This window comes from Ambystoma mexicanum, chromosome 5p (genome assembly GCF_040938575.1).
Source record: "Ambystoma mexicanum isolate Mex_15411 chromosome 5p, UKY_AmexF1_1, whole genome shotgun sequence".
NCBI lineage: Eukaryota > Metazoa > Chordata > Amphibia > Caudata > Ambystomatidae > Ambystoma > Ambystoma mexicanum.
The window spans coordinates 1,332,525,218-1,332,548,269 of NC_090930.1; the positions used below are offsets into that span (position 1 = coordinate 1,332,525,218).

The window sequence follows — 23,052 nt, forward strand, 5'->3', positions numbered from 1 at the left end:
TTCAGCTATGTCCGTGAACGGCCATAGTGGAACTCAGCATTTATATGGGGGACAGAGAGCGTTAAGTACACTTCAGAATCGGCTTTGGTTAAAGAAATAATGCATAGTTTACAACCCACGTAACATGGGCATTTACCATGGCAAGATGTGGTACCTCGCTCTGCGTCATCTCTGTACAATTTACTGTCTCAGAACACTAAGGTGCACCCTTTTCCCAATGCACAAAAACATTCCTGCCTACTCTTAACTGTTTACCCTTCTTTCAAGAAGGATACTTTGCTTTCGACTCGGTTCTTCAATTAGCCCTACCAAGGATGTGCATGGTACGCCATGTTTCCTAAACATTGGTCGCACAATTGGCTCCGGCAAGCCGGAGACAGGGAGAGACTTAAACTATTCTTTATCTCTCTCTCCATCCGTGTCTGTGTGTTCAAGGCTCATAGCTGGCAAATTCCCTTAGCCAAGCATTCTTTACACAAATGCATTCACCAGTCTGTTCGGGCTGCAATCATTTCTCTGCAGGCCACATGGAAACTGCATAAATGAGCAAAATAATCAAAATGAAGTCCAAGGAACAACACACTTCAATGTGTGCGCATAAGCTAACTCAAAATGGCACAGAATGGATGCATTTTCACAAACCCTATTTTTAGCCCAAGCTAACACATTGAATTCCTACATCATCATTAACACATATATCAATAGCCACAAATTGTCTAATCTCTACATTCTGCATGATCAAGGCATTTGTTTTATTAATAGAGGAATACGGTACAGGTTTCAATTTCCCTAGAGCTCTACCTAGTAAAGAACCTAAAACCGCTAGGCATTGTATGCAACAGCAACAGAACAAGATTATTCCAACAAAAATAGCAAGTGCAGAGAATATCTTCCAATCCCAGGTTCTGAATAGATTCCAAGCCCATGTCCCAATGTTCCAATTTTCTTCATTGACATGAATTTCAGATCTTAATGTATGCTATCTTTTGATAGCCTGGAATACAGTAGGGGAGGAATCAGGTGTATAAATGCAACATGCTGATCCAACCATTTTGCAAACTCCTCCACGCTCAGCTAATATGAGATCTAAGACAATTCTATTTTGAAGAGCAACTAGTCTAATAGCTCTTTGTTCAAACATCATCTTAAACATTATATCAGTGGGAAACCACTGATACAATGTTTAATATGACGCTTTAATGGTTTTCTCCAAGACTCTGGCCAATTTCCTAATATCTTGAGAGTTTATTATTTGTCCCCAAAAAGGAATCATGGATTTTGCTACATCCCCTAATATCTGGAGTGTTGTGTCATCATCGATCCCTCTCCTAGGGTGATGTTTCAATTTGTCTTCTGTTGATTTTATGTAAACTCCTGGCAGTAGCATCCCCAAGTAACATGTTCCCTGCCAATCCTTGGGTAACCATGGATATGCTTGTTTCCAACAGACATAGTAAATGGGTCCCCCAATGTATAAGGGCCTTGTCTTGTTTATCAAATTTGCAGTGTGCATACATTTGTCATATGTACCCATACACTGAGAACCTTCTTTCTTTAAACTGAATGGTACTGTATCAGGATCATGGTTGATGGTGTAGGATGGTGCAGTTGCTTTCCTATTTCCTACTGGTGACATTCTAAATTATATCATTCATTGGTAGGGTTGAGACCATTTATCTGTATATTTGTTAGAGGCTACATTGGTTGTGCTTTTATTAGCAAAGACAGAGCATTCTAGAAGCAGCAATACTCGTCAATCAAATTGGTTGATGTTTGTCCAATCAAAGTTACCAGTGGTACTATCATTACATTTACCAAAGAACAGAGCTCTAAAAGAAGCTTAACAAGCAGTTGACAATGGGAGTGGATATATGTACCAATCTAAACCTTTCTCACCATGTTGTGGTAGGTGAGAACATACCCAGCAGTTTCTTTTGTTTAAGATAACATGTGTATCATTCATAATACGTATCAGGGTCTTGTTGAGCTACCCCTTCATGTGTTCGAGATCAAGGGGGCGAAGAGTATGTGAGTGTACATAGAGAGTAGACATGTAGTGGAGCTGACCGTAGGTAACAGTATGCTGAGAGAATGTGAACTTTCCAAAAACCATAGTACAGGTATCAGTACGAGCATAACAGATGTTACAATAACTATGATTATGCATTTGTCGCTAGTGGACCATAGTCCTTTAGACGTATATTCTCCAGTGGCAATATTTTCCATGTCCTTGTTTATATGTGCCCCAAACAGTCTTTCAGTGTCCGTTAAGAAACCTCACTGACACAGGCTCTATAAGTTCATCCGTGGGTGTCATCTGACCACGTGGCCGATCTTGCTTGTAGTCTTCTTTTCCCAGTCCCCCTCTGCCTTCAAACAAGCGTTTTGCGGAAATAGAGGGAATAATGTTGGTTACTTGTGGGTGCAGCCTTCTTATCACACTTTCCTAACTACAAAATGTCATCCTCTAGCTAAATTCGAAGGTTATACCTGGTCACTCCACGCACAGAGTGATATGTGAACAAAGGATCAATATCCAAAGAAAGTGTTGAAAGTGGTGAATGAACCGGCCTGTTGGGCTCAAAATCAGGACATGTGCTGTCACTGAAGGCACACACTTGGTTTCAAGATCTTTGCCTTCCTCCTTCTCCCATTTGTCATAGGGCAAAGGCAAAGGCACTTGTTTCAGATGCGCTGCATGAATCCAGTGCTTTTTCCCGTCCACTTGAACAGCCGTCTGAGTAACAAGTAGCACCAGACAGGGTCCTTTCCAGCAAGCGGCAAAACTGGATTTCCGCTCAAAGTCTTTTATGAGGATGTAGTCGCCATGCCAAATGCGGTTACCAGGTCCCTCATATTTATCAGGCAATGCTGCATGAACCTGTTGGTGAATCAAACGCAAATTATGAGTCAACTTGTCACGGTAATCAGACAATAGTGGGCACTCAATATCAGACAACTTTTTAGGTCCAGGTGCGTTCCATACATTAGCAGGTCTCCCCATCATTATTTCATCAGGAGAAAGACCAGTTCTTGACTGGCCAGTCGTTCTCATAGATAACAGAGCTAATGGTAGGGCATCGGGCCATTTCAATTTGCTATGTGCACACACCTTCGGTAGCTTGTTCTTAAGTATGCCATTGTGGCTTTAATTAAACCGACACTCTGAGGATGTCTTGCGGAATGGAAACGTTTCTTAATCTGTAGCCCCTCACATACCTGTAGTATGATAGCGGCAATAAAATTAGGCGCATTATCAAACCACATTACTCTAGGTAACCCAAATCTAGGAAAGTACTCTTTTAGCATGACTTTTGCAGTGGATATGGCAATATTATCTTTTAAAGGGAAAGCCTCAACCCATTTGCTAAATGCACATATCAATACAAACACATACTTGTAGTTTTGGCATTGCTCCATCTCAATGAAATCAAAATGAATCACTTCGAATGGCATGCAAGGAGGTCCAAGACTACCCTTAGGTGCTGGTGTTCCCTTTCCAATGTTGTGTTGTAGACAGATCATACAATTCTGAATTAGTCCCTCTGCAATCTTGGGATTATTGTAATTATTCCATACTGGGTCTAGATGTTTTCAAATACCTTTCGCACTGATGTGAGCTGGCCCATGTGCCATAGTAACTACTGCTGTTATATAAGCGCTGGGTAGCATCCATCTCTGCTTCTAGTGATCAACCCAACAACCATCATTATCTAATCCTGCTAGGCCAGAACCAATATTTCAATTTCCATGGCTGCGGCTTCGGCCTGAATTTCTTTCACGCTACTAATGCCCTCTTCCATCATCCCAGTCTTAGCAACGCATCTAGCAGATTTTAACACATATATTATTGATTGAGTGTCTGTGGCAGTTTGTTTGGCCATCTTGTCTGTGAATGCCTGTCCCTGCCAATATCGTCAGTCACTCTCTGGTGTGCTGCTCATTTCATTATGGCTAGTTGTTTAGGCAGAGCTAATGCTGGTAATAGTTGCACTATCAAAGGACCATGTTGAATTTTAGTACCATGAGATGTTAAAAATCCCCTCTCGGCCCATAATCTCCCAAAGTTGTGAGATACTCCAAAGGTGTACTGACTGTCAATATAAACATTTATTCCAAGCCCCTGGGATATCTCACACGCTCTAGTCAAAGCAATTATCAATGCAGCCTATGCAGAGTTGTGAGGATTTCTCCTGCTTTTGATAACAGTGTCTAAGGTGGTAATTGCATAAACAGTGGTTGAAGTGCCATCTGGGAGTTTGAAACATGAACCATCACAAAATATTTCCCCGTCAGGGGATGGCAAGGGTGTTTCACTCAAGTCAATTCTCCCTTTGGTGTCTTGTTCAGTGACATAAAGACAATCATGGGTCCTGTCACTAGTACAGTCCTCGTTTAAAGGAGGTAAAAGTTCGGCCGGATTCAAAGAACAGAATCTCTTAATTTTAATGTGGGGTGCAAATAATATACGCTCGTATCTCCTGAGCCGGGCAGATGTGAGATGTTGAGTCTGCGTTCTATTCAGCAGTACATCTACCGAGTGAGGCACCATCACGGTTAAGGAGTGACCCAAAACCATGCCTTCACTTTGTTTCACTGAGGCGACGGCAGTGGCCGCAGCTTTGAGACATTTCGGCAAAGCTCATGCAACAGGGTCTAACGTGGAGGAAAATAGCCGCATGGCCTGTTCCTTCCTCCATGTTCCTGTGTCAAAACAGCAAAAGCACATCCGTCTCTCTCATGCACAAACAATACAAACTCCTTGCTACAATTTGGTGTGTCCAATACTGGTGCGGAACATAGCGCAGTTTTGAGCAGATCAAAAGTATTTTGACAATCTGTATCCCAAGGTAGAGGTAATGGTATGTCTTTCCTTGTCAATGTCAACAAAGGTTTAATCAAAAGTGAAACATTTGGTATACGTTGCCTGCAATAGAAAGCCATTCCGATAAAAGCCCTAGCTTCTTTCTGTGTATTTGCCATCGCCATATCAGAGATGCTTTGTATTTTTTCAGGTGGAAGGCGCCTTCCCTCCTTTGACAGGAGATAGCCTAAATAGGCGACCTCCTGTTCACAATATTGACATTTCTTCAAAGAGGCTTTATGACCATTATCGGCTAAATGCTTTAATAACAAAATAGTACCCTCCTTGCAAGCGGTTTCTGAATCTGCAGCAATAACTAAGTCATCAATGCATTGCATGAGTGTACATGAAGAAGGTAATAGCAGCATGTCTAATTGTTCCTTGAGGGCCCTGATGTAAATGCTAGGACTCTCCGTATACTCTTGCGTTATTCATGTGAAAGTAAAGGAGCGCCCCCCAAGGGAGAAAGCAAACAGGTACCTGCTATCTGGGTGAATGGGGATGCTAAAAAATGCAAGTCAATGGTGGTCATTCCGAGTTGGCCAGTAAGGAGTTACCGGCACCGGTAAGGATGCCGGTGCCGGTAACCCCCTACTGCCCTATTCCAAGGTCCCTTAGCGGGTCCAACCAGGAATGGCTGGTCTGACCAGCCGTTCTTAGCGGGACCCATTAAGGGACCTTGGAGCTAATAACAGACCCGCAATTTGCAGGCCTGTTATTAGCGCCTTCCCCATTCCCATTGAGCCCTATGGGGGCTCAAATGGGAATGGGGAATGGTATTTGGCATGGGGATTTACCAGGTCCGCATAGGTCGGAATGCCCTGGTAAGTCCCCATTCCACCTACCCGGACCTGGACCCGAGTTTGAAGGCAGCGATGGTGCTAATAGCACCATGGCTACCTCCAAACTCTGAATGACCCCAATGACTGAGAAATGTGTTGCCGTTGCAGGAATCATAGTCAGAATTGTAGTGATGTCAGGAACAATGGGAAACTGTGGTGCGACTACCTTGTTAATCACACAAAGATCAATAACAAAATGGTAGGGTAAAGCATTGTCACCTTTCTTATACACAGGCAAAACAGGACTATTGCATGTGCTACCAGAGATTTATTCTATCACACCTTGATGTATTAAATCAGAGACAATACTTTTATGTGCCTGCTCATCTTCGATTGAAACTTTATACTGCAGAATGCGAGGCAATGTAATACCGATTTTTAAAACAATAAGCACAGGTTCAACATCTAGAATTCCTACATCATTGTCATTTATCGCCCATAAATGTGTAGGTACCTGGCTCAACTCACTGGGTAAAGGTAAAACCATGAATTGTGAGGTGGAATTCTGCTGGGGAGAGATGGTCAAGTATACTCCATCTGGAGAGCAGTAAATCACTGCGTGCAATTTATTCAATAAATTCAATCCCAGCAGATTTTCACCACAATTGGTTGCCAATAAGAATGAACATGAGTCCGTGAATATTCCTAAAGAAATGGCCACCGGTTTAGAGACCGGGCTTGCTACTGGAGTGCCAGAGAACCCTACTAAGACGTTTAGTTGCCCTGACAGGGTAATATCTGGAACCATTAAGTGGTCAATAGAGCATTCTTGCGCTCTTGTATCCACCAAAAATGTGTGTGCCCTATCCCCAACTTTCATTTCTACGTAGGATCCTTTCTGGTATACGGGGATACGAGTAGGTTCCAGACCCTGCTTCGGGCTGTCTGAGCGGAACAAAACATCATCGGATGTAAAGTCTTCCGAAAAATATGTGTGTGTAGCATTGTCAAAAACGTTTGTGCTTCTAGTATTTTGTTGCCCAGCTTGATTCCCCGCATTGTTATCATATTGCTGGTTTTAGGAAAACTGATTTCTATTCAGCCCTTTGCCATTGCTACATGCTCTTGATCTTCTACCTGGCATTCCATTTGCCTTTTGCTGAAGGTTCGGACATTGTGCCCTCCAGTGGCCCACCTGCTTACAATATGCACGTTGGTTTACATTTACAGTCCCTGTTTGTGGGGTACACTGTCCTCTCTGTTGAGAATTTCCTCTGCAGGGTCCTCTTGCAATTTGCTGAAAGAGCACCCTCGTCTATAAATCAACCTTTTCCTATTAAATCTTTTCCTTCTCATTGTTCACTCTATTCTCATAATACTGAGCTATGTGTAAAATATCAGATTGCGACTTAGTCTGCCATGCACTTTTAGAGGCCGTGATGTGAGACTGAATGTCGGGCAATAGTCCTCATACAAATGTATCAACAAACAATCTCTTTCCCAGTTGCATACTCAAATCCTGCCCACTGAAATCCAAAAGCACTTGCTCGAACCTGTTAAAGTATTCCATGGCTCCCTCTGTCTTTCCTTGCATGCATGCAGTTAATTTATCCAAAATTATTCTTTTCTCAGGCACCAAAGTCTTGAGCTTCATTACAATGTGGTTCTGTAATATCAATATGTTCTGTGGAGGTTTCTCGCCAGCCTTTCTTGACCTATCAGCTAGTTCAAGTGCAGCCCATGTATCGCCCATTACAGGTACAGGAAGCTGTTTCCATAAATCCACAGTAAAATGACAGGCAATAGCAGGTCTATGTCTCCCAAAGTGAATACTGATGAGTTTAATACAGACTTTAATTCTTTATAGAACCCTGTAGGATTCTTTCTAATGTCAGGGATAGACTGTTTAAGAGTGTTTACTTGCTGCCTTGAAAAAGGGACATGCACAAATTGTGAGATATAGAGTGCACGGGTAACTGTTGCAGCAGCACCGTTAATGCCTGCTTCCTCTTTTTGGGGCCCAAGAGTAGGCCGTACTTCTCTCATGGGTAGCTGCATAGTGGGAATCTTAGATCGTTTATTAAGGAGCAAAGCTAAGTCAAGGGACAATGAGGTTAGCGTAGTTTCATTAGAAAATGTGTGTTTGTAAATGAACATAATATCTGCGGGATAGCATGATTTCTTTTTAAGACATTAGTCTTGCAAATATTCAACCATAACCTGTGATACCTTCCTTTGGATGGAGGAAGAATATTGACTAAATGTGTCATGAATGTCAATAGGCGAGATAGAGACATCTGTAATCCATCTAAGTGTGTCTCTCGTGCAAATGCGCATTTCTGCACTAACAGTTTTTGGTGCGGTTGTACCTCTTTATCGAATTTTAATTGATGCAGCTGATCTAGTTCTCGTTTAAAGGAAAATAATTTTGACATGTGTTCCCGTATTTTCAATGGTGTGTCTCTAGTACATGACAATAAATTCAAATCCTGCAACTCCTGTGGGACAGCCGAATCAGTAAGATCACCCCAAATCTGAGCCACATATTGTCCCATTTGTTCTAGTAATACCTTTAGTTTGCCATCCTGTATATATTATTCTGCCCATTGCTGTAAATCCTTTCTTCGTCCAAGAGGTACTGCACTACGGGTTATAGTTCTCTGGTCGCTAAGCGCTAAAAGAGGTGCGTCAGAAGTGGCAGAGGTTGCTGGTGGAAAACCCTGGAGTAATTCCTGTTCTGTAGGGTGTGGTGGCCAACCGTCAGATTGTGTATCGGGTACTGGTAATGGTGGCTGTGCTGACCTAGCAGGTGGAGGAACATACGGAGGAGGTGCGGTAGGAGGTGTCTGCCTTTCATTCAGTATTTTGTGTATTAATTCATCAGATGCATGCAATTCTTTTGATGGGTATATTTTCTGTACCTCTAATTGGAATCCCCTTTCCATTCCCCTCACAGCCTCATCTTGCTTCTGTTGATCGTGCACTAATGCCTTTTCAGCTGGGGTAGTGTGCCTACGTGCACATTTCTCCCTACTTTTGAGGTGTTGGGTGGGTTCTTTCCGCCAATCCCTAATCGTGTCAAGGGAAGCAGGTCTCGCTTTCTTCCTCAATAGTACTCACTCTAAGTACTGTATTCTAGTCACCTCAAAACTTCCCAACGAAGGCCATTGAAGGTCCGCCTCATGTCTGGTCTGGCAATGCCAAATACTGTTAAAGACTATAGATCCCAATCCATACTTTATGTACATCTCGTATGCAAGCGACACTTCTGGCGGGGCCAGCTGACTATGTTCTAAGTCATTCTGCTGTCTTCTTTTGCAACAAAGCGTTGCCCAACAAGTCGACAACTTACTGAAACCAGGCATATTTCCGAAAACAATAATAATTAGCTGGCAAATATGTTGCGCAAAATATTTTATCCAAACAGTTCCAGTTTGAAGTAAACTCACCTGATCAAAATGAAATCACTCCCACATCAATTCAAACGAACCCCTTGGTGGCTGGTGGTCTGCCAAAAGCCAAACACAGTCGCTGTATATGGTCTGGGAATCACGCTGTGATTACCTCTGGGCAAAGCAGTGAACGGAGCTCATGAGTAGCAGACTGCGAGAAACAGAGTCTGCTGTGCAGGGGCCCCTGATACTCACTGGTCTCGGTCCATCCACTTAGTCCTCGGAAAGCAATGGGTCATCATCGGAAGATGCCCACAGTCCGGTCACCATTTGTTAGTCCCAAATCTGAGATACTGCAAGTAAATGAAGAACACACCAGTCACAAAACAAATATATAAAAATATTTTATCCTCGCTTGAAGTGGGTCTCAGGTTCAGCTATGTCCGCAATCAGTCTTAGAGAAACTGAGCATTCATATGGGGAAAGACAGCATACGTACACTTCAAAATCACCTTTGGTTAAAGAAATAATACATAGTTTATGACCCACGTAACGCCGGCATTTACCATGGCAACATATGGTACCTCACTCTGCGGCATCTCTGCACAATTTACTGTGTCAGAGCACTAAGGTTCACCCGTTTCCCAACGCACAGAAACATTCCTGCCTACTCTTATCTGTTTACCCTTCTTTCAAGAAGGATACTTTGCATTTGGCTCGGTACTTCAATTATCCCTACCAAGAATGTACACGGTATGCCATGTTTCCTAAAAATTGGTCGCACAATTGACTCCAGCAAGCCGGAGACAGGAAGAGACATAAACTATTCTTTATCTCTCTCTCCGTCCATGTCTCTGTGTTCAAGGCTCATAGCTGGCAAATTCCATTAGATAAGCATTCTTTACACAAATGCATTCACCAGTATTTTCGGGCTGCTATCATTTCTCTGCAGGTGACATGAAAACCGTTTAAATGGGCAAAATAACCAAAATGAAGTCTGAGGACCACACTTCAATGTGTGCACCAAGGCTAACTCAAAATGGCACAGGATGGATGCATTTTCACATCTCTGCCAGTTACATTGGTACCCAGGACCTCACAGTGTTGAAGGACCCCTGGAGATATGTGCTAGCGTCCCCTGTGTTTAGGAGCCCAAGAACAAGCACTAAACATATCCTTGATACCCTGGATTGGGACTCACAACATGCTGAAAACAAAGACAGCCAGGATCCTTATTTTCATTACATCCAACTGGTTGAACTTCTTTCGAACCGGGTTCACTGCATCTACCACAGGACCTGCCGGTGCTACCTTTGGCACTCAACCATGCTCTCTGCTTAAACATAGTTGCATCTCAAACTAGCTCAATGCCACATCATGCCTGGAAGAGCCTGTCACCTGTCTGGTCAAATAGACTGCTTATCACTGGACGCCAACTCGAACTGCTGGAATGTCACGTGCGACTCCAACGAGCTGTTACAAAAACATCTGGACTTGATTCAACCTTGATTTGTTGCTTTGTGTAAATGCACACCAGAGTATCAGAATCACTGCTTCGAACCGTATCCAACCCTTGATTCGATCCATCGGAGCGTCACTTGCCAAATCTACCTAGAGGTTATAACCCCAACTCGAACAGGCTTGGAAACCGAACCAATCCTGGTGAGCAATCTAACCTGCATTACTCAAACACTTCCTTAGAAACTGCCCTAAGCTCCAGGCGCAGTGCACACCAGCTCGACGCCAGCTTGCTGCTGGATCAACTCGACTGCACTTAAACTTGGTTCGAACCACTCGTACAACACCTTGCAGCCTGGTTTGATGCTGTGAAACTGCTAAGAACTGCAAAAATGTACTGACGGCTAACTGCCCACTTGGTTCATTTTTGGATCCTTGAGACTGGTGAGGACTTTTACCCCTTTTACACCCAAGAACATATCCTTTTAAAGAACATTGTGGCTGTTACTTGCATTTCACCGCTGATTCGTTATGCAGAGGAAAGCATTTTTCTATCTTTGCTGATTCTGTGTTCTTTCCTCAGGTGTGGGTTTCGTGTAGTGTTTGATGTTTAGTTATTCTTGCATATCTGTGTCTGATTAAAGTATGTATTTGTATAGAACTTTAATTGGACATTCCTTTATTTTGAACTATTATATTTCCCTGTTTGGGTCACTACTGCATCAGGTTCACACCCCTCTTGTGAGTGTAACCTTCCCTCAGCCAAGATACCACAAACGGCGAAGGAGTATATGTGCTAACTGTGCCTGTTTTACCTGTATGATTGCATTGGATGTTGGTTTGTAGACGTGTGAGGGAGTAGTAGGCTCTTTGGCCTCTGCTTACCCTTGTAGTCCTGCAGGGCAGAAGTCATTTCGTCACAGGCAGGGAGGCACTTTCCTCTCTATGTCTAGATAAATCGGTAGAGTGATACAATAAAAATAAAACTCTAGCATCCACCTCCAGTTTTATGATTCAAATGACAGTGTATTCTGTCCTGGAACTGTGCATTACTTAGAAGAACAGTGTTACAGTCTACCCAGACTATAAGCATTAAAGGGGCATGTTTGTCCACCTGACTTGAACTTACATTATACTTATGCTCATTATTATTCTGATGAAATTTGCTGTAAATCCATTGGCCAACACTTAGCACGATAAGCAAATATATAGCATTTCATGCTCTTTTGTCCTTTGGTTTTGTTTCTCATATAAATTCACTGTATGCTGCTGTGGGCCAAATTTGCGAGGCAGCGTGTACTCATTTGAAGGGTTAGTGCACTATGCTGATGGTAGTTTTTGGCAATGTTTCTGACCAGTGTGCATTTAATATACCCCCATCTACTATTCAAGTATTTAGCGATGAAAAGTGATGAACTGATATTGACGAGTATGGTCCATTTTATGATGGTGCCTGGGTTGGGCCTTTGGTTTCTGCCAGTCCAACCGTGTGCTCAGAAGCGAGGAGGGTAACATGATTTGCATTGATAATTGTTTGTAATGGCCTATTCTGAATGCAGTAATGTGTGATGGTGTTTCGCTTTACAAACACGCAACATACAGAGATGCTATAGTTCTTTCATCGACTGGTCCTTGTATATCACATCTTTGGATACCACGTCAGGTGTGACTTGGAAGGCAAGCTTAAATAAACACTCTGCGCCCCTAATTTGCAAGACAGTTGTTAGTACACATTGAAATCAAAGCAACAAAAGGTGTTTAAAGGGATGCGCGAAAGGCAATGGGAGAGAATTACTTAAAATAGGTGCAGTTTACTGAAACACAATGTAGGGCGGTTTCCTGGAGGTGACACAAGGGAGATACCAATCTACTACAGGGGGGAGCAAAAGGTTAGGTGGTGATGTGCGTTAGATTCTGACAAAATGTCGCATCAAGGGTTGCCCAGGGAATTTCAGGCAGACAGGTTCAGTTTCACCACAGAGAACAATTCACTGGTGCCAGAACACATTTTATTCCAAGTTCTTAAAATGTAGCAACTTTAAATATGTCTCTTTTCCAAACGGATGTTCTTTTGCAGAAACTGCTGTCCCTTTGTAGCAAAGGTATCAGGGTCGGAAATCAGCCGTTGGTGTACACGTGTCACCTGGCTTCCTCTATCGGTGTTTCTTGAGTTGTGTACGGAACTGGATTGTAGTTATTGAACCCTCGTAAATGTATACAATGTGTGTTTGATTGTTCCCACGAACCCCCCTGCACCCCGCCCCGCCGCCCCGGGTTGATGTGTTTGCATCCATTTCATTGCAAGCACACTAACCTCCAATGATAAAAGAAACGTGTTGCAGGATGTCTGAAAAAGTGATCTAACTCCTGCATAGACATAGGGCCTCATTAGGACCCAGGCGGTAAGGGGTTTACGGCGGCGTAAACAGCGCCGACCCTTACCGCCTGATTCCGAGGTCCCTTAGCGCCATGGAGGTTTTAACACCTGCTTTTAGCAGGTGTTAAAATCCATGGCGCTAAGGGACCTTTTTGTTAATTACGCCACCGTAATTTACGGTGGCGTAATTAACGCCTTCCCCACTCCCATTATGCCCTATGGGGCAAAAATGGGAATGGGGAAGGGTAAATGGGTTAATGGGGACTTACCGCCCCACTCACCTCGGAATGGGGCAGTAAGTCCGCCAACCACCATGGCGTAAACATAGTTTACGCCATGGTGGTAAAGGTATGACCCAGGCGGTAACTTACCACCTGGGTCGTAATGAGGCCCATAGAGAGCGCCTTAGTAGCCTCCCTTGAACTGGCCTCTGAGGCAATCCCTGAGGACCCAGTCCAACTGTCCACTTGATGCACTGTGCAGCGGATACCCTTCACTGGTGCTGAAGGGCCAATGTTCTTGAAAAGGTAGCATTTGCCACACATATTCTCAAAATGCACCCGATGCACAACTCTCTTTATCATGAAAAGGTGAAAACTGGCATTCAAAAATGTTTGCCACTATCTTTTGGTATACGATTCTTAATTGTGTCCCAATCGGATCCTGTCAGCAGCTCCTGTTATGTTGACAGACACTGCATCACATTAAATTACCGGGATGATATTTATCCCTGTGCTCGGGATTTGAATGTTTGTGATTTTTCAAAGTACTGAATTGGCAGAATTTTAAAAATTCATACTGAAATAAATCAGTAGGACAAAATAGAGTGTACATAGAATTCTGCCTTATGCTTCTCCCTGAATGCAGAATGTCTGTTTTCTTTTCTTCAGGCCTGGAGTATTGAAGGACCTCAAAATGATGGGATCGGTCTCTCTTTTTATATTCTTCATCACACTCTTGGTCTTGGGAAGACAGGTAGGTCAATTGCTTTTTTGATCAACTCTTCTGTAACTTTTGAGTTTTGAGCAAATGATCTGCAAACGTCTGAAAAAGTGATAATGCTCATCCTGGCTATTTGTAGCCATTCACCAAAAACCCTCTTTCACATTTGCCTGACTTTCTGTTCATCCACAAAATAAAAAGATAAACAAACCAAAAATGCTAATATATAACATATCATCATCGCTACAGCAAAGATAACTTAAATAGTTTAAATGGTGTGTCCTGGTGACTGCCGTCCTTCATGTATGTTTTATTAACTTTTCATTAGCAAATAAAAATGTCCAATGTAAATTACAGTTCCACATTTCTGTACCAAATATTGCTGGTTAAGTTATGAGTAAAGGTATAAAATGGAAGAAAAGCCATTAGCCCTAGCCAACAGCATAGTTCTTGGTGAAGGATCATGGGAGTTGCATTCCAAAACAGCCGGAGAGGCACAAAAATGAGTAACCGTTACATCATGGTAATATCACAGCTCATGTGCATAGCAGGAAATGCAAACAATTGCAATGGGAAATCCGTTCAGTTTGAGGTGGAAACATTGGGCCTCATCACGAGTTGGGCTGTAGCCCTCAAATGCGGTGGTTATGGTATTACCGCCGCATTTAAGGGCTGGTCCTATCACGAATTGGGCGCTAAATCAGTTGTTTTACCTCCAGCTTTTTTCTACAGGTGAAATTCCCTGTGTTCGGTGGTATTACAGCCGGCTGTATTAGCCCGCAGTATTAGCACCGGAAATTCCCCATTGGAACCATTGGACCCAATCAGGAATGGGAATTTACCAATAAGGCCCAACCCGTGATCCGGTGCTAATACCACCGGGCTGGTCGGTGCTAGGGCTATTACAGTCGGTGGTATTATAGCCAGCTATTACGCCTTTCCTTTACATTCCGCCTCTGTACAAAACGACCCCCTATATGGCATAGCTTGACAATATTGTCACACTCACTGCCAGCTGGAAGGAGCTCTACGAGCACTTGAGAAGAGTGCGTTGTGTACTCAAAGTAATGAACCTGGAAAATAAAGCCTGTAAGTGCCATAGCAGAAAGGTACATGGCATCTACTGGGCTGCCAGGCCGGCAGAGGGGCAATCCAACCTCTAGATGGCAAGGTACGGACGATGCATGATGCAGTAGGCAAAACCCAGAACTGACCCCGAAATTTGAAACACCCAAGGAGAATTGGGCGTTACGGGTTATGGAAACAATGTTAATCTAGACACCCAGATGAATGCCAAAAAATCAGCCAATGGTACTAAATTGCCCATTGTGATGCTCCTTATGCCTCTTGATGGTACTATACTTGAAACACAACATATTGCAGTTTAGTGCACCAACATGGCATAATTATTCCACGATCACCTTTTCCAATTTTTTTTCATATTTTGTTACCTCTCACTGCTTCTTTTTGCCATCCATAGTAGTATTTGTTGCATTTTTGTGCTTTCATATTGTTTGACATTACTAAAACACTATAATTGAATGCTTATATATGGACGTTATACAGCCTATAGGGCCATTACCTCCCTTGGTATACATGGGTTCCCCAGTGCTGGGCACTTACCTTAAGACTTGCAGAGAATCTTTCTATAATGGTGGCAGCGTGTATTTGTAAATGTAAGATCAATTACAATCTACATACATTGTATGTTCAGTCTATCTATCTACTTAATTCTTTTATTGCTCCATTCGCCCAAAGGCATCATGGTGTTCACAGACAGACAACAAAAAACTATGAAAGGAGTCGGCAAGGAGTAAGGCAGAGGAGAACCTACAGTTGAGCCTATTCCTCTATCAAACAGAAATATCTTTAGATGTTTCTTAAATTAATCATTCGATACACAACCTCTAAGATACAGAGAAAGGGGTTTCCAGACAATGGGTGCCCAAGCATTAAAGCTTGCACCATCAGTTTTTTTTAGAACAACTCGAGGTTGATGAATTCTGACATTGTTATTAGAGTGTAGGGTTCGCATAAAATGAGTCTTCTTCTTACCTAGGCAGGGGCTTCACCTATAAGACACTTGAACACCATGGCAGATCACTTAAACTGAATGGGGGCTGTTACTTTTCAGTGTTAGGTTTGTTTATGCCTCATAGGGCCCTTCAGTGAAGAAACGTCCTTTAAGAATGTGACAAAATCAGCTGGATAGCTCCTATTGGGAAGACTGTGGTAATTCTGGGCGCCAGTGGGCACTAACCAATCTGAGACTTCCACTGGATCATGGAGGATGGCCCAGAGCTTCCCCAGTCTTTCCTCGCATCACCCAGAGCGCCAGAAGTGGTCCAGATTAATTAAGAACCCTTGCACTCCCTGAGAAGAAATATGCCTTATGAGGCAGGAAAAAGATGGTTCTGCATAGTCTTCAGACAATCCCAGGGGAAGATACCCCAAAGAAATCAGCCCCCAGAATAGTTTTACATGTATGAAGGAGAACTGTTGCTTTCATGGATACTAAAGTGTCCATTTGTGGTTTCAGGCATGGCACTGGACCGGGAAATCAGGGAACAACGGAGCACTGGCTTAGAATAACGGAGCAGAACCAATTAAAAAAGCTTATGACAAGGGATCCTGAAAGCAGGGAAATGAAATCACTTGTGAATGGAAGGACAGAACACGATACCACGCCACAACCCTGTTACCTGATTGCAACATGGCAAACAGGTCATTTGTAATCTCACACTGCATTGGCTGAGCACAGGCAGTTCCCAATCAAATCAAGAAAACATGTACAACACAAGCATTCAAATGGCACTCAAAGAAAGCCAAATGGGAGGCGATGGAGAGTTGATGGAGCCTCAAGTGCAGTGGTCTGCAAGCTGCAACTCTCCAGAATCCTCCCCCTTGGCTATGCCAGGAAGTGATGATGGGAGTTGTAGTTCAATACATCTGGAGAGCCAAAGGTTGCAGACCCTGGCTCTAGAGGAAGTCCTACTATTAAATAAGCTACTAATATGGAAACTGCTCCAATCAAAGAATACATTGGAACAATGACTCCAAGAGTACAACTGTAAAAATAAGCAGAAACCTCCTGCTATCGACGGCGTTACAACAGTGTTTTAGGGTGAGAGTTGTGATGTAGTGAGAGAAGGAGGAAGAAGATAGAAGGCGAGGACCTGAATTCTCTGTGTCAAATAGGCCATTTGTTAGGCAGAGAACAATGTGTGGCTAGACAATTTTAATTAGAACAGGTACTCGATTCACCAAAGGTACACACCTATGTAGGACAGTGTGTTTGGTCGCAGGTGATATATGTTAAATAAACCCAGGGTGCACGGGGGAAGGTAGCATCCCTGGCACAAGACAGATTGATATACAAAAAGAAAAATAAGAGTCCTACGCTTAAGAACCCTCGCTCTGCCTGCACGCCACTCTACTGAACGTAGTCAATTATTAGCAACAATATCACGTTATTTAAACTTTGCATCCTGCCTCTTGTGGCTAAAGAATCCGACCTATCTGGTTGTTTTGTTCATTCCCCTATGTTCTGTGGATGTTCACATATCCTTGCCTTTACCCTGAGACTTGTGAAGAGGAAATATGAACTCTTGGGACTTCAAGCCAGAGACCCTTAACTAATCCAAGCTAAGCTTCAGAAAGAAGGGGAGACATATTCTACTCAGACTAGGGATGATTTACCCATACCTTAGCCACCAGGGTCCGCAGGGTAGACCACCTAGTGGTTAAGAGAGACTCTATTGTTGAGATCCATATGACAGAGGGAAATAGGCCCATTCTGTTTCTGTCCAATCACTTACTTCCTCCACCACACCCCTTCTGATCTCAGAATAAAGCTGATTATACAGAGTCATTTTTTGTACAAGTATTTTTTTCCTCCTTCCACATGACAACTGGTAAACATACATATGCAAGCAGTACAAAGTCGCCACAAGAAGGCTTACAATATGGGGGCAAAACTGCAAACATTCCTGGTGGCAGCCCAGGTGATGGACTTGTTTTCCGACCACTCATAATAAACTGGTAGCCAGTTGGCATGGACGTTACTTTATTATTTAAGTAGTCCCCCCACGCCCCCAACATATAAAGTTTAACAAGCGGACAGACGGAAACCCTCCCAATTATATCACATTAATAAGCAAATAATTTGAAGGCAGAACAGTAACCACAAATTACTTTTGTTATATGCCAACATTTGAGAACAACACTGTTACCCACTGAAGTATGTGGAGTGACCATTCCCAAAGGCCAAACCATTAGTGAACACCAAGAGATGGGACAATGGATACAAAGTTACGCAGATGTCTTCTCTGTCCACAAGATAGTCACACCCCATTCACGGATTAGATGATATGATATGATAGGATATTTATAACGCGCCTGTACACAAGTGTTTCTAGGCACGACAAGACTAGGGCGGTGGAGGACAGATGGAAGCCAAGACAAACAATCTTTCTAGGCCTTCTAGGCCTTGTGACATTCAGACAGTGCAAGTGCGACAACGAGAAGTGCAGGGGGCAGGGGAGACTTGAAAAATGCATTGGGAACGGGACGGGAGAAGTGCAATCAGGGCTGCATGGCTCTGAATAAGTGTAACCAGGGCAACGTGGCGCTGTAAGTGCAATGAAGCAGGGGGTGCTGTAGGGATACAGATACAGTCCCTATGTATGTGGCAGGCCAGGAGGCAGTGCAAGGAGGACTGGTCAAAGGGAAGCCCAGTTCTCAGTGAGACTCTGAGGGTACCAACCCACTATTCAACACAGCAGACAGGTAGGTTAGCAGGGAAGCGAGAGAGAGAAACCAGAGGAGAAAGGGAAGTCTTGAGACACTTCCGGAACTTCATGTGGTCAAGCTGAAGTCTTAGAGGGACAGGGAGGCTGCTCCAGAGGGAGACCTGCAGAGGATAGAGATCTCCCTCCACTCTCTGCTTGGAGAAGCATCTGATCCTCAGAGAGTTGGAGGTAGCTGAGCAAAGGGCTCTAGAAGGAAGGTATTTAACCAGAGGGAGTTGGATATAGTGAGGGCCCGGTCCCAGAAGGCCTTGCGGACGATGCAGAGGGCCTTGAATTTGATCCCTTCAGCCACCGGGAGCCAGTGATGGGATTTCAGGGCTGGAGATATGCAGTACCTGGGCTTGAGACCAAGGATAAGTCCCACCGCCCTGTTCTGGATTAGCAGCAGGGAGCAAAGAGTAGAGTTAGGCAGATTGAGTAAGAGGCTCTTGCCGTTGTCCAGCCTGGAGAGAACCAGGGCTCTGGATACAGTGAGCCTCTGCGGGAACGTAAGAATAGGTAGAATACCTCTGAGGATGTGCAGCTGGAAGTGGGTCTTTTTGGCAAGGTCGAGATGTGCGGAGAGAAAGAGAGAGGGGGGTCGAAGATGACACCAAGATTTTCTGCCTCACCTGAAGGTGAGGGTAGAAGGCCCAAAGAGGGCTGCCAGAGTGAGAGAGGGAGAGCAGGAGCAGGGGTCCCAATGAGGAGGATATGAGTCTTACTGGCATTAAGGCAGAGATTGTTGGAGGCGCACCAATCCTGAATCACGGATAGACAGTCAGGAATGAGCGAGAAAGGAGTGGAGGCTGAGGGGACCCTGAAAGAGAGCTGAGTGTCATTCGCATAACATTGAAAGTTAGAAGAGAAGGTGGAGATCAGGTAGGTCAAAGGGGCCAGGTAGACATTGAAAAGCCAGTGTGAAAGGATTGAGCCCTGGGGGACACCACATGTGGAGAGAGAAGTGGAGGAGAAGAGAAAGGACCCAAGTTGGACCTAGCAGGGTTGGTCAAGGAGGAACAAGGTCTGCCATTCCGGGGCCTGATCCATGATGCCCAGGTTCTCGCTGAGTCAATTGATCAGGGTGCTGTGATTGACCATATCAAACACAGAGGAAAGGTGAAGGAGGATGAGGACAGAGGGGGAGCTGGAATCCAGATTAGAGAGGAGATCTTCACAGGTGTTCGGAAGAGCAGTGTCCGTGCCTTTGGCTGCTCTGAAGCCAGACTGATGGTCATGGAGATAACCAACAGATTCAGGTTGGAGAGTAAGCTGGTAGATGCACAGCTTTTACAGGAGGTTATCCAGGAAAGGAGTGATAGAAATCGGGAGATAGTTTGCCAGACAGGTAGGATCGGCAGAAGGCTTTTTAGGAGGGGGTACACAAGGGAGTGCTTGAGGAGAGAGGGGAAATATCCAGTGGCAAAGGAATGATTAATTAAATCAGCCAAGGCTGGAGCGAGGGTGGAAATGTGATCTTTACTAGTTCTCGAAGAGCAAGGGAGCACCTGTTTGGATGAAACATTCATAGACAGGACTTGTCTGGAAACATTGTAAGATGTTGTCCGAGAGAAGTTGGAGAATGGAGGAGGAGAAAGAGAGGTGGCAAAATGGGGCTTGGGAGAGGTAGAGGGAGTGAGAGAGGAGTAAGAAAGTGAGGATAGGATGTCCAGAGTGTTAGTGTTGAAATGGGTAGCCAAGGCTGTACAGAGGGCCTCGGAGGGGACAGGGAACATCGGGACTGCAATAGGATTTGCCAGCTCCTTGCCAATTGTAAAGAGTTTGGCCATGTTGTTAGAGGCCGCAAAGATGCAGGCCTAAATATGGACCCTCTTCTTGGAGAAGACAGAGAGTCTTTATTGCCTTTGGAGCAGGCGGCAGGCCAGTTTGTCAGAGGATGCACCCAATTCCCTCCACTTCCTCTCAGCCACCCTGCACTTTTGTTTCAGGGCAGAGAGGTCAGAGTCATACCAAGAGTTGCACTTGGAGGTAGGCTTCAGGTGAATTCTCATGACTGGGGCAAGGATGTCCAAGGTGTTGGAGATGGAAAATGCAGATTAGAGAGGGCTCTGTCAGAGTGGGAGTCAGCCGCAGGAATAGGAGGAGCAGAGAAAGTTGAGGCAAAGGCAGCCACTGACAATCGCTTCATGGGCAGAATGACTGAGAAGGTTGGTGGCAGTGCTAGGGAGGGCTTTGCCTGGGGGACAAGAAGTTTCAGATGGGAGGTGAGGAAAATATGGTCAGTACAAGAGAGAGTAGTGGTGAGAGGGTTCGAGAGGGGGGTGTCAGAGGAGATGAGAACATCCAAGGTGTGAAAACCGAATTTGGGGTATAGGGGTGCACAGCTCTTTCTTAATACAGTGGTTTGTATTATTTCAGAGTAATTTGACTTAAGATATCTGTTTTATAGGATTCAATGCATATGTAATTCCTATTTCAGGTGCAGACAGGCTGACGTCACAAGGCCACTTGGGACAAAAACATTGAACAAAACCTGAACTCTGCATTCAGCAGAGTGTGTTGGCCCAGAGTGTAGAATGGAAAGGGAGAGAAAGTCGCAAAAGTAACGGAAGAGACCGGAGGAGGGCTTAGCATCATCCAGTTGGATGTTGAGGTCTCAGTGTAGGAGACATTGAGAGGTAGAGGCAACGAGAGAGGAAGAGAGGTCAGCCCATTCAGAGAGTTAGAGGGTGACCTTGCCATGTGGCCTGTACATGGTGGCCACTGTCGGAGAGAGTCCAAGAGAGATACAGAGCCTGCAGACCAGCCATTCAAAGGAAGAATAGGCCTGCATAGGAATGACAGAGGCAGGGACCCATTTAGGAAAGATCAGAGCAACTCCACTTCCGGGCCAGTTGGCTCTGGGTATGGAGAGGATCTTGTAACCCTCAGGGAGGAGAGTGTCAAAACTCATGACAGAGCTGGCCGTGAACCATGTCTCATTGAGAGCGAGGACATACAGATCAAGGTCTTCGAGAAAGTGGCAGATGTCAGATCAGTGTTTGACAGCAGAGCGAGAGTTGAGAGTAGTGATGTGTAGTAGGTTTCCACATTTGAAAGACTTCCTGGGAGGAGTACAACAGTGAGGTACACCGAGAAGAAGCGATAGCAGAGCCAGAGAGAGGGGAGAGGCAGTAAACAGAGGTTGCCAAGGAGCCATAGAGGAAGTGGAGGGGGATGCCAAAGAGGAGGCAGGGGAGGATGAAGCAGTGGCAGAGGAGCCATGGAGGTGGTAGAAGAAGCAACAGGAGAAGGAAGGAAGTTGATAAGGCACGGGAGATGCCTATCAAGAAGGAGGATATTAGGCTGAGGCCCCTGGACCATGACAGTACCATTCAAATAGACATTGATGATTTCTTTGGAGGAGTGGAAGGAGGCCAAGAGGACCTCCCAGTGGGTGCCACCATTATTGGGAGAGGAGGAGAAAGGAGAGAGAACAGAGACCATATGAGGGGTCCAAATGTCTGGAGAGGGGACAACAAAGAGGATGTCAGTGAGACTCTGTCTGGAGGAAACGCTGGTGTAGGTATCAGCGATGGGGAGGCCTGAGTTGGAGACCAGGATATTCATCTTAAACTTTGTTCTTCCAGATTTAGTGAGAGGGATAGGCTAGGAGATAGAATAGCAGTTGGAGTAGATGGGAGAGATTAAGACCACCATAGAGGGTGCGAGAAGGAAAGTTGGAAGAAGAGAGAGGGAGAGGACCACATGCCAGGGCTGCAGGAACAGGAGGACGGAGGAGGAGGTGAGGGAGTGGGAGGGAGTCACACAATTGGAACGCAACAAGAAGCAAGCTGGTGACACACCACAAGGGCTAACCAGACACAGCGGGGCAACAGAGAGTAACCAACGGGGCAGGAGGCAGGGGGGACAGGGAACAAAGCAGTAACAACAGAACCTCTGTGGAGAGGGAACCTAGAGAAAACAAAAGAACAAGTGGACACAGCAGAGCACAGTAAACCAACTGTAGAGTATGAACCTAGAAGGGGGATTAGAAAACAGATCAATAAATCACAGCAGTAAACCGTGCAGAGACAGAGCAGTCTCAGTTCACAGCACAAACACACAAAGCATGGCTAACCACAGAGGGAAAGCCTAAAGGTTGCACAGAGACAGAGCGCGTTAAGCTAGGCAGGGTAAGAAGATGTACTCACAAGATTGGGTAGTTCAATAGGACCAGTAGATGCTGCTCTCACTGCCCGGATCTTTCTCACCTTACGGTCACTGCTGGTCAATAGCAGCGCAGCATGCTTGTACTCTGCGCTGCACCCCTTCATCGCCAAACACCTGTGTCACACAAAGTCACGCCCTTAACCTATGCGGGCTTTGCCACAGAGGGTCCGGTCCTCACTTCTTCAATATGTATTAAACTGTACCCCATATCAGATGCCCGAAGGAGCATCATCAGAGAGGAACTCCAGAACATGTTAGAATTAGGAGTGATTGA

The 23,052-nt window shown here is 44.7% G+C and overlaps 1 protein-coding gene across 1 annotated transcript in view; it reads left to right on the top strand.

Annotated features, from left to right (window-relative positions):
* Nucleotides 1-23,052, top strand: part of ADCY2 (adenylate cyclase 2) — a 3,241,403-nt gene that overhangs the window by 3,046,996 nt on the left and 171,355 nt on the right. The window contains exon 19 of the mRNA XM_069613724.1: nt 13,764-13,848. Within this exon, the coding sequence (XP_069469825.1) occupies nt 13,764-13,848 (85 nt within the window). The remainder of the gene's footprint in view (nt 1-13,763; nt 13,849-23,052) is intronic.